This window comes from Pongo pygmaeus, chromosome 3 (genome assembly GCF_028885625.2).
Source record: "Pongo pygmaeus isolate AG05252 chromosome 3, NHGRI_mPonPyg2-v2.0_pri, whole genome shotgun sequence".
Classification (NCBI taxonomy): Eukaryota; Metazoa; Chordata; class Mammalia; order Primates; family Hominidae; genus Pongo; species Pongo pygmaeus.
This window is the reverse complement of record NC_072376.2, coordinates 82,858,256-82,870,259: the sequence shown is the minus strand read 5'-3', so window position 1 is coordinate 82,870,259 and position 12,004 is coordinate 82,858,256. Positions and strand designations below refer to the sequence as shown.

The following is a 12,004-nucleotide window of genomic DNA, read 5'->3' as shown; positions in this document are numbered from 1 at the left end:
TCCTTTCACACTGCATTGAAGTATATTGATTTCATGGATATTATATCCTGCAAGATTTTGGAACAAAACAATTCATGTGACAAACTTTGAAAAGTTTAGGCTACCTTCTATTTACAAACATTTTTTTGAAACAGAGTCTCGCTCTTTTCAAAGAGTATTCCATGACTGGAATACAGCGGTGTGATCACGACTCACTGCATCCTCAACTTCCCAGACTCATGCCATCCTCCTACCTCAGACTCCTCAGTAGCTGGCACCAGAGGCATGTGCCACCATGCCCAACTAATTTATTTTTAATTAAAAATTTTTTTTTTTTGTAGAGACAGAGTCTGCTTATGTGCTGGTCTCCAATTCCTGGGCTCAAGTGATACCCCTGCCTAGGCCTCCCAAAGTGCTGGGATTGCAGGCTTGAGCTACTGTTCCAGTCTCACACATTTTTGCTATTCTTTAGCACTGTTATTTAAAAACAGAGCTTCTGAACTCAAATGTAAAATTTAATTTTTAAAACCTCTAAGTACACTCAAGATTTCTAAAATAAAAAGATAATACCACCTTAATACACAGTCTTTCAAAGCTATAATATTTTATACACTTTTGGCAAATACATTACTGCGAGTTAAAAATTGGGTTGCTAAAGAGGCAGATGCCACTCATCGTAGTATTCGCTAGGCATTGAGCTTGAGTCCATGTACCATTCTCGTAATTAAGAAGTCTTTTAAAAGCTGTTTGGGGCCAGGTGTGGTGGCTTACACCTGTAATCCCATCACTTGTGAGGCCGAGGAAGGTGGATCGCTTGAGTCTAGGAGTTCGAGAGCAGCCTGGCCAACATGGTCTCTACTAAAATACAAAAAAAAAAAAAAAAATAGCTGGGGTGGTGGTGCGCACCTGTAATCCCAGCTACTTGGGAGGCTGAGGCAGGAGAATCTCTTGAACCTGGGAGGAAGAGGTTGCAGTCAGCCCAGATTGCACCACTGCACTCTAGCCTGAGCACAGAGTGAGACTGTCTCAAAAACACAAAATAAAAAACAAAAACTGTTTGGTCTCAAGTGTTCATGTATTTTATTTTTATTTTTTTAAAAACAGAGTTTCGTTCTGTTGCTCAGGCAGGAGTGCAATGGTGCAGGCATAGCTTACTGCAGCCCTGAACTTCTGGACTCAAGTGATCCTCCGCCTTAGTCTCCCAAAGGGCTAGGATTACAGGTGTGAGCCACCGGCACCTGGCCTGGTCTCCAATTTCTTAAATGAGTAGTCAAGAGAATCAAAGTTCTGATATCCAGATACATTATAGAAAGCAATATTCCATTGACTCTGCAGGGTAACAAGGAACTTTTTATTCATATCTAGAGTGTTCCTTTCTGTAAGTATGCTTACGTTCTAAAGTACATATAAACATAACAGGTAAAAACAAAAACTCAGTCCAAAACAAAAACTATTTTGAATCAATTTTATATTTAAATAAAACATGTAACAGTGATTTTTTTTTTTTTTTTGCTAATATGAAATGTTCTCAGTGACTAATCGTTAAAAGCAGAGGAAGTGGAACACGTATATATTCCGTGGGACACGTGTATATTCCCAGTAATTTTTCTGAACATATACACATCGATAGACTATTTCAAAAATAAAGACCATGAGGAAATATTAGAACTTACATGGTAACAAAAAACACCATACTGGCTGGGCACGGTGGCTCACCCCTGTAATCCCAGCACTTTGGGAGGCCAAGGCAAGCGGATCATTTGAGGTCAGGAGTTCGATAACAGCCTGGCCAACATGGTGAAACCTCGCCTCTACTAAAAATACTAAAAATGGTAGGTGCCTGTAATCCCAGCTACTCAGGAGGCTGAAGCAGGAGAATCGTATGAACCCGGGAGGCGGAGGTTGCAGTGAGCAGAGGTCATGCCACTGCACTCCAGCCTGGGTGACAGAGCAAGACTCCATCTCAAAAACAAAAAACACCATACATTTGCTAGTATCCTAAGGTAGAGACTGAGATCACGCTCATGAAACTTTAGCTTTAAGTCCTCTAGTCCCGATCTTGATCATGCTTAAGCAACAGTATTAACTGATAAGAGTAACAAAATACTGTTATTTTCTACAATAATTAAGAACATAAAGATAACCTTTAACAATGAGGGAGTCCAATCAACTGAAATTCAGGTAATTCCCACAATTGATACTGTTCAACAGTTGAAAAGTTCCTCTACATCAAACCTTGTACCATAACTGTTACAGAGAAATGACAGTCTTCTTTCTATAGTAGCATGCTTAATATGTAGATTACACAGAAAGGGAACATTTTTGGTGCAAACAAAAAAAGAGGCGGTGCTTAAAGTACAAAGCAGAAGGATTCCTCAGAAAACAAAAGCAAAGTCTCCTTGAGAAGATTCTTATCTTTGCCTCCTCTGTATAGGAAGACTCACTTCTGCCATGAGCTGACAATCCATCTGCACATTAGTGCAGACCACTCCAACACAAAAACTATGGCTTCACTAAGACAGTCAATGGTCAGTGTCTGCCCACTGACTTATTACTCAGTAAGTAATAAGGAGGTGTGAACACTGGACAACCTCCAGCTGAATCCCATAGACCCTTCCTGTTAACCTGTCACCCACCATCACAGTCTTGGATCTCTTGTTAGATTTAAAGAGCATGGGTTTAGCAGAAAAGGAATCTGGGTCAACTGCACTCCTTCTCTTAAGCTGTTACTTGGGATAAATCGAGCTTCCGCATCTGAAAAAGTGGCATTCAGTTTGGCACACACAAACTTATTAACCATGATTATCACAGCACATGCACATAGGAAATAATCAATAGATGTTATCTTTTCCTAGGAGATGGATCGGGGCAGAAAAGGTGAGTCAGGGTTTCTTGGCAGGGCAGAGCAGCTAAAAGATTTGTACCTGTGCTTTAAAAATATAGGGTGTATGGTGGGAAAGAGCCTTCCCTCATCACTTCAGGCAAGTTTCTGTCTCCCTTTTCAGAACTCATACAGCAAAGTATTTGGCATTTACAGCATGCCTTGTATCGTCAGCCACATTTTCATACTGTAAGAGCTTGTATTTGAAAATCAGATTTAACACTCCTCTAAGAGTCCTTATATGCATTGACTACTCTAGGGCCCTACTCATTTGCCAGTAGCAGTAAACAGTTCACTAATAAAAAATACAGCACGGAGTGTGGGTCAGCTGCATTCAGAGCGCTCGCGTGTGCCAGTGGCTTTAAAAGTGGAGGCCTCTTCCCGACTACCGATATAACCCTGGGAGGTACCCTTCCAAAGTCACACATTCCCTTCTTGTCTTCTCATGCACCGCTCCGATTTCTCTTTCCACTCCGGGGGACGGATCTGTCATATTTACCGGCATGGAAGGAACGCTCGTAAAAAATTAGTTACTAGTATTACTAAGGCCGCACTGGCGGCGGCGGCGGCGCAGCAGCCACACCTACTCAGCTGCCGCGGCGCCGGGAGCCCGAAAAAGGCGGGTCAGAGGGGCCATGGGGTCTCCGGGCGCCGCCCCCTCTCAGACTCTTTCGGGGAAGGTTCCCAGCCCGGGACCCGGGACAGGGCCAGGGCGCCCCGGGTGGAGGGGGGCAGGCGGGCCGCTTCTCGCCCCCGCCCAAGCACGTGGGAGGCCGGCGAAGACCAGCGCCCAGCCCAAGACGGGAGAGAGACCAGGCCAGGCAGGAGTCGCGGCCTGGGGAGACGCGGAGATAGAATCCGGCGTCCGAACCGCGGTCGTCCCGCTGCCTCCTCACCGGGCGCCTCGGGACAACAGCGTCCCGAGGGCAGCCCCTAGAGCCCCCGCCTCCCGGCCGCCCGGCTCGGGTCACCCCGCGGGAGGCGGAGCTCCGCGGGGGCCGGGCCCTCCCCAGCCGAAAGCCCCCTTCCCCGCGGGCGTCCCTGTGCCCCTCCGCCACTCACGGTGCTTGCCGCTGCCGCTGCTGCCGCCGCCGCCGCCGCTCGGGTAGCTCAGCAGCAGGAAGGGCAGCGGGGAGCCGGGGGACGGCGGGGTCCTCCAGGAGCGCTGCTGCGGCGGCGGCGGGCGCACTCCGAAGCCAGCGCCTCCATCGCCGGGGTAGAGCAGGAAGAAGGGGGCGGCCACCGGCGAGTCGGGCTCCGACTGCCCGGCGGGGGAGGCCGGCGGCGGCCCCGCCTCGCCCTCTCGGTCCGTGCCCCCGGCGGGAGCGCGGCGCGGCTCCTCCGGCCGCCACTCCCCGCCCCTCGCCGGCTCCTCGCTGCAACTTTCGGCACCAGCGGTGGGCAGCGGCGGGGTTTCAGCCATGCTCACTCCTTCCTTCGCCGCCGCCTCCGATTCGCGCCCGGGCCTGGGCGGGGGAGCAGAGGGTCAGGGCGAGGAGCCGTCGCCCCGTCCCGTCCGCGCCGCCGCCACCGCCACCTTTCTTCTCGGCCACGGGCTGGCGCCTGGGCTCCGCCGCTCGGCCCACAGCCCGCCCCGCCGGGGTCCAAGCCAGCTGGAGGGACCGCCCCGCCCGACGGCGCGGCCTCGCTACCGGCCGCCTACTCCAGCCCCTCCCGCCCCGGCCCCCAGCCTGTGACTCGGCTCCCCTAGGGGGCAGCGTCCTCCTCTTCCCACTCCCCACCTTCCGCTTCCCTCCGGCTGGGCTGACTCCCTCCCGACCCTCCGGCCCTGGGCCTCTTCTTACCCGCCCCCGCTCGGCCCTCTAAGGCGGTCAAGTGTGTCTAGTGCTTGAAAGGTGGAAGACCTGGCGAAATACCTGGCGGCGTTTTGTCGTGGAACCGCCAACTTTATCGGTAGCACGAAGGCACAAAGATCTGGGTTGAAGAAGAGGCGAAAGCTAATTTTAAAAAAGCACCTCCCTGCCCCCGGGTATTAAACTGTACCATTTGCCTTTCACACACTGGAACTTCAACCGTTGATTCACTGTTTTGAGTATTGAGCTCTTTATGTGAGAAACCAAAGGTGGGTGTCTTCCTTCCACCACCTCTTTTGTTCCCCGTCTTGTGCGCTGTCCTGAAATCCTGTATTTGCTTTGACTTTAACTGCCTGGTTTTCATGTGCCACGGGTGCGCATGAGTGCATTTTAAATCAAACAGCTTAGAATTTATACGACAAATGTCAATTACAGGTCGACAGTTTTCTCTTTCACAGTGCCCGTGTCTCGCTAGTAATTAGCCACCGTTGCTTTGAGTATTCGAATCAATGATTACTGATCCAGTAATTCCCTTAAGTAAACATTTCTTTCGGCAATAAAGACAATTTCCAGTTACTCTCATGGTTCTTTATTCTGGATTCCTAGCTGATTAGCCTTGTGTTTAATGCTGGCATAGAAGCCATGTTGACTCATAATTAAAAATCACTGTTGTGTAACATTTTGCCCACCTGCTTTTTCCTCTTCTCTGTTCAGCCCTTCCCTGTGTAGAGGAAGTTGTACTTCTTTGAAAGGAAAAGTAAACATTTTTATTACTGTTGTTATTCTCTGTAAATCACTCTTGAAATTACTACTCGCAATTACCATGAGACTTACAATACTACTTTTCACTGAGTCTTTTAACAAGAAGCATTGAAAAAGGAAATGTTTACAGGATAACTTCAAACAGTCTTAGAAAATTTCTTAGCTTTTCGGTTTCTGGCATTTCCCTGACCTGTTGATCCCAGTCCTGCTACCTGTTTGAGTAAGTTATTTGTCCAGCTCTGTAAAATGATTATATTATTCATAGATACTGTGAGGGCTAAATAAGAAATAGAAATAAAGCGTTTAAAATACAACTTAACATTGGGGTAAATAATAATTATTAGGGCCGGGCGCGGTGGCTCATGCCTGTAATCCCAGCACTTTGGGAGGCCGAGGCGGGTGGATCACGAGGTCAGCAGTTCGAGACCAGCCTGACCAACAAGGGGAAACCCCGTCTCTACTTAAAATACAAAAAAATTAGCTGGGCGTGGGGGCAAGTGCCTGTAATCCCAGCTACTTGGGAGACTGAGTGAGGCAGGAGAATCGCTTGAAACCAGAAGGTGGAGGTTGCAGTGAGCCGAGATTGCGCCACTGCACCTTAGCCTGGGCAATAAGAGGAAAACTTCGTCTCAAATAAATAAATAAATACATAAATAAATAATTATTAGTAGTAGTACTCACTTCAGCAGCACGTAAACTAAAATTGGAACGATACAGAAAAGATTAACATTTCCCTGCACGAGAATGACCTGCAAATTTATGAAGTGTTCCATATTAAAAAATAATTATTATTAGGGATATTTTATCATTTTGGCAAAATAACATTTAACTTACAATAATAAAAACATACTGAGTTGGGGAAAAAAAGCCTTTTCATTATATCCTTCGCATTTTGAAGGTGGTTGGGGCCTTAACTCTTGGTGCAGGTGAGAATCTCAATAGGAAGACATATTTGTCTTTTAGGAATTGCTAACTGCATGATAACTTCATAAGAAAAACTGAAAGCATTTGACCCAGCAATCTCATTAACTGGGTATATACCCAAAGGACTATAAATCATTCTACTATAAAGACACATGCACACGTATGTTTATTGCAGCACTATTTACAATAGCAAAGACTTAGAACCAACCCAAATGCCCATCAATGATAGACTGGATAAAGAAAATGTGGCACATATACACCATGGAATTATGCAGCCATAAAAAAGAGTGAGTTCATGTCCTTTGCAGGGACGTGGATGAAGCTGGAAGCCATCATGCCCAGCAAACTAACACAGGAACAGAAAAGCAAACACCTCATGTTCTCACTCTTAAGTGGGAGTTGAACAATGAGAACACATGGACACAGGGAGGGGAACATCACACACCGGGGTCTGTGAGGGAGTGGGGGTAAGGGGAGGGGAAGCATTAGAAGAAATACCTAATGTAGCTGATGGGTTAATGAGTGCAGCAAACCACATGGCACATGTATACCTATGTAACAAACCTGCACGTTCTGCACATGTATCCCAGAACTTAAAAGTATAATTTTAAAAAAAGAAAAACTGAAAGATTGAGATGTATTATATGGTTTTAACACTCATCCTTAACTGGATCCTTTATCTTGTTTTTACATGCAGAAATTCCAAAATATCATTATATTCTCATCAGGTTCCTTCACAGAGATGTTTTGCAATGTTTTGGTAAAGAATTTGACAATAATCTACACTTAACCACTGTAGGTAGAAGAAATGAGAGCAGAGTCCTCACAGATCATTCTTGAGAAAGGCCAGTAATCAACCAAGGGAGTCACCAAGTTAAAATATGAAATATTATCTAGTCTGAATTGCCAGCTTTCTCCTTTCTTGTTAGTCAAGATACCTACAGGTATAGAAACATTGACATGCTGTGAAATCATTCAGCATATTGGATTTTTGTGCCTCTATTTTTAAAAAGTTTTTTGTAAAAATATAGAACACTTCACAAATTTGTGTATCATCCTTGTACGGGAACCATGCTAATCTCTGTATCATTCCAATTTTAGTATATGTGCTGCTGAAGAGATCACTGTGCCTCTATTTTTAAAAAGAGTTCTATTTATGTTTTATGTAATTAATTAAATAGCAGTAAAATTAATACAGAAAATCAACTGAAATATGAGTTCTTACAATTTATAGACAAGGCTATTTATGAACTTTTTCTTTAAAGGTGGATGGTACTCCAAGTTCCTAGTTTCTTAATGCTTTTAGCTTTTGAATCAATAATACAATCACAGTTCTGCATTAGCTTTAGTGACATAAAGGGCTGATTCAGCTGCTATACACATTTAAGGAAGCCAAGATTATAAAAACAAGCCTAAACATGTTGCTCCTTCTTGAGAATGCACAGAGCATCTCCCTATACTGTTTTAAAGTGACAACATCCAAGCACTATAATTAAGAATTGAGCTCTATTAATTTTCTTGTGAAATAAAGCAGGAGGTGCTTTTCAACTTTGTCTGCATTTTATTTTTAGTTATCCATGTCTGGTTTTTAAAAAATCCTTTGGTGGGCCGGGCGTGGTGGCTCACGCCTGTAAGACTGAGGCAGGAGAATCGCTTGAACCTGGGGAGGCAGAGGTTGCAGTGAGCTGAGATCGCGCCACTACACTCCAGCTCAGGTGACAGTGCGAGACAACGTCTCAAAAAAAAAAAAAAAAAAAAAAAAATCCTTTGGTGATCTTACGGATAGATACTTAAAAATATATTTTAAAACTTTTTAAAGATCAATGTTATGGACAAGAATATATTTTTAGTACAGTATAAGCTTCTTAAGAGCTGTGAATCAGACCAGGTGTGGTGGCTCACGCGTATAATCCCAGCACTTTGGGAGGCCGAGGCAGGCAGATCACTTAAGGCCAGGAGTTCAAGACTAGCCTGGCCAACATGGCAAATGGCAAAATGCCAGCTCTACAAAAAATACAAAACAAACAAAAAACCCCACAAGAGCTGTGAAGCAGAGAAGATACCACTTGAGGCTAGGCGCCGTGGCTCATATCTGTAATCCCAGCACTTTGGGAGGCCGAGGCCCAGCTAAGATTGTGTCTTCTCTGATATCCTTCCTTCCATGAACATCTAATAATCTCTCAACTCTTCCTATGTTAGGGATTTCTAAACATTTTCTCCATTGTGTTAAGACTAGTTATGTACTTGTCTTAGCCAGGCATGTTGGCTCATGCCTATAATCCCAGCACTTTGGGAGGCTAAGACGGGCAGATCACTTGAGGCCAGGAGTTCAAAACTAGCCTGGCCAACATGGTGAAACCCCTATCTCTACTAAAAATACAAAAATTAGCCGGGTATGTTGGCATGCACCTGTAGTCCCAGCTACTCAGGAGGTTGAGACAGGAGAATTGCTTGAACCCAGGAGGTGGAGGTTGCAGTGAGCCGAAATCGTGCCACTGCGCTCCAGCCTGGGCGACAGAGCGAGAATCCGTCTCAAAAAAAAGGAAAAAAAAAAAAAAGGGAAGATACCACTTGAGAAGTGTTGATACTCTTTTTCAGTATAGTATATAAATTTATTATGATTTTAAAATAATTGTTTTCTTGAGCTGTTTATTTTACGTTGTATGGCACTTGGGAAACATCATATTTGAAAACAGTGTACTCAATTTAAGCCTTTGTGTTAAACTTATTTTAATAAATGTAGAAATGTATTGATACTAATTAATATAATGCCTTATTGTGAAAGCTCTGAGTCCATTGTTCAGAATTACTAGATTTTGATGACTGTAACTTAATGACTTATTTTTTCAAAACATTCATTATAAAAACACCTAGTTACAACATTATAGTATGGGGATAAAATAATGAAAAATTTAAAAATATATATTTAAGGCCAGGTGCAGTGGCTCACACCTGTAATCCCAGCACTTTGGGAGGCTGAGGTGGGTGGATCACCTGAGGTCAGAAGTTCGAGACCAGCCTGGCTACATGGCAAAACCCCATCTCTACTAAAAATACAAAAAAATTAGGCTGTCATGGTGGCGGGTGCCTGTAATCCCAGCTACTCAGGAGGCTGAGGCAGGAGAATCGCTTGAACCCGGGAGGCGGAGGTTGCAGTGAGCTGAGATCGTGCCACTGCACTCCAGACTGGGCGACAGAGCAAGACTCCGTCTAAAAAAAAAAAAAAAATATATATATATATATATATATATATATATATATACACACACACACCCCCACATATATATATATACACCTAGTCAGTTTATATCTCCTCTCTCTATATATTATAGATACTCTTAAGAAGTAAAAACAATATATTTATCTACCTTGAGTGGGATGAAGAAAAAAATAAAAGTAATATATTTAGGTCAATCGATAGTTTTCTTTGGGTGCAGACATATGGATACATTTTTCCATTTTTCTACTTTTCTGTATTTGTAAGTAGTCTGTAATGGCTGCATTGCTTTTAAATAGAAAATAAAACACATTGAGGGCCTATTTTAATTCATAGTTTCATAATTATATATTTTTTATGAAGACCTAACAGCAAAGTTGTGTTCCTTGTATATACTGTGGAGAAATAGGGTTCAAGAGGAGCTGATCATATTTGTGTCTTTTTTGAGTGTTTATTATTATTATTTTAGAGATGGAGGGTTTCACTATGTTGCCCAGGCTGCAGTTGAACTCCTGGCTTCAAGCAATCCTCCCACCTCAGCCTCCAGAGTTAGTCCAGATATTCAAAAACAATATTCAAGAACAATATTCAAATAACCTAATCATTGATGGAGACCCTACTCAAGTTCCTACTACAATTTCCTTTGCCAAAATTTGAGATGATCCTTACTATCAGATTTCTAATTAAAATAATGTCCTTGGACATAAATGGAAATATTTAGTTTATAATAATATCATACTTATAGGTCAATTATTTCGAGTATTATGAATCAGAGAATTGAAGAAAGAAGACTTCTCCTAGTTCTATATCACTGACAATACATTGCTTCACAGGTCTAAAGAGACTCCAGAGATACTTCAGCCTACAGTGTAGCTGAGATTACAGGTGTGAGCCAGCAGGCCCAGCTAGTGTTTATCTTAATAATGTTGCTGGCCAGGCGCGGTGACTCAGGCCTGTAATCCCAGCACTTTGGGAGGCCGAGGTGGGCAGATCACAAGGTCAGGAGTTCGAGACGAGCCTGGCCAACATGATGAAACCCGGTCTCTACTAAAAATACAAAAAAAAAAAAATTAGCTGCGCATGGTGGCATGTGCCTGTAGTCCCAGATACTCGGGAGGCTGAGGCAGGAGAATCACTTGAACCCGGGAGGCGAAGGTTGCAGTGAGCCAAGATCGCGCCACTGCACTCCAGCCTGGGTGACAGAGAGAGACTTCATCTCAAAATAATAATAATAATAATAATAATGTTGCTGAAGATTTCTATGAATGTATCCAGTAATTCTCATGCTCTCTCTTTCAGGTTCTTCTTCTCCTTCTTTTTTTTTTTTTTTTTGAGACAGAGCTTTGCTCTTGTTGCCCAGGCTGGAGTGCAGTAGTGTGATCTCGGCTCACTGCAACCTCTGCCTTCTGGGTTCAAGCGATTCTCCTGCCTCAGCCTCCAGAGTAGCTGGGATTACAGGCGTGCGCCACCATGTCCGGCTAATTTTTGTATTTTTAATGGAGATGGGGTTTCACCATACTGGTCAGGCTGGTCTTGAACTCCTGACCTTAAATGATCCACCTGCCATGGCCTCCCAAAGTGCTGGGATTACAGGCGTGAGTCACTGTGCCCGGCCTGTCCTCTGCTTTAAAGCTTCATCTTTTCTTGCCAGTTATTATTGCAAAGGACTCCTCATTGTTGCCCTGCTCTACAGCAGCTAGAATGAGTAATTTACTTTTCTGAACGTTCACCTAATTATGCCACATCATTTCTTAAAAACCTGGGTTCACTTCTTTATGTCTGGGATACAATCTGAGTGCATTAACTACCTAGTAAGGTCTTTCGTGATCTAACCCCTTCCTATCTTTCCAATATTATCCTCCTATCTTGTCTTACCCCTTGTTGCCTTTGACTAAGCTTTAACATGTTTGGCATTACTCATATTGCAGTACCTGTTCTTCCTCTCCCAAACTCTACTCAAACAAAGCTGTGATACTTTCTCTGCTCTCCCCATGTAGAAAGGTACATGCCATTTTTGAGGTCCCATAGTATCCTATTTAAGCAGTTAAATGTTTTAATTGTAATGAATTTATTCCTCTTCCCAAAGTTAGCATCGTTTTTTCTTCTTTTTACAATGCATAAAAGATTTATTTTTTGTACTATTTGTTCCTTGTACTATTCCTAAGTAGCTCTCAGCCCCTCACTTTATTTTTTATGTTTTTGAGACATGGCCTCACTGTCACCCAGGTAGTAGCACAATCGTGGCTCACTGCAACCTTGACCTCCCAGGCTCAAGTGATCCTCCCACCTCAGCCTCACCAGTAGCTGGGACCACAGGCGCAAACCACCATGCCCAGCTAATTTTTGTATTTTTGTAGAGATGGAGTTTCGCCCTGTTGCCCAAGCTGGTCTCGAACTCCTGTGCTCAAGTGATTTGCCCACCTTGGC

The 12,004-nt window shown here is 44.0% G+C and overlaps 1 protein-coding gene and 2 non-coding genes across 13 annotated transcripts in view; 1 reads left to right on the top strand and 2 right to left on the bottom strand.

The window, feature by feature from the left end:
• The window catches only part of RUFY3 (RUN and FYVE domain containing 3), a 104,049-nt gene extending 98,805 nt beyond the window's left edge, over nucleotides 1-5,244 (bottom strand). For 10 of the 11 annotated variants that reach the window (XR_010126065.1, XM_063663728.1, XM_063663729.1 and 7 more), the window contains exon 1: nucleotides 3,923-5,244. Coding sequence is in view for 9 of the 11 variants with exons in the window: in XM_063663728.1 (XP_063519798.1) it covers nucleotides 3,923-4,283 (361 nt within the window). In the remaining 2 variants the exon portion in view is untranslated. The remainder of the gene's footprint in view (nucleotides 1-3,922) is intronic. The other variant, XM_063663732.1, reaches the window with a different exon arrangement.
• An 865-nt stretch (nucleotides 5,245-6,109) lies between these two features.
• On the top strand, nucleotides 6,110-6,215 carry LOC134739542 (U6 spliceosomal RNA). Its single transcript, XR_010126321.1, has one exon. It is a non-coding gene; the product is annotated as a U6 spliceosomal RNA (small nuclear RNA).
• A 1,166-nt stretch (nucleotides 6,216-7,381) lies between these two features.
• Nucleotides 7,382-7,485, bottom strand: LOC134739541 (U6 spliceosomal RNA). The gene has a single exon (XR_010126320.1). It is a non-coding gene; the product is annotated as a U6 spliceosomal RNA (small nuclear RNA).
• Between the last annotated feature and the right edge of the window lie 4,519 nt (nucleotides 7,486-12,004).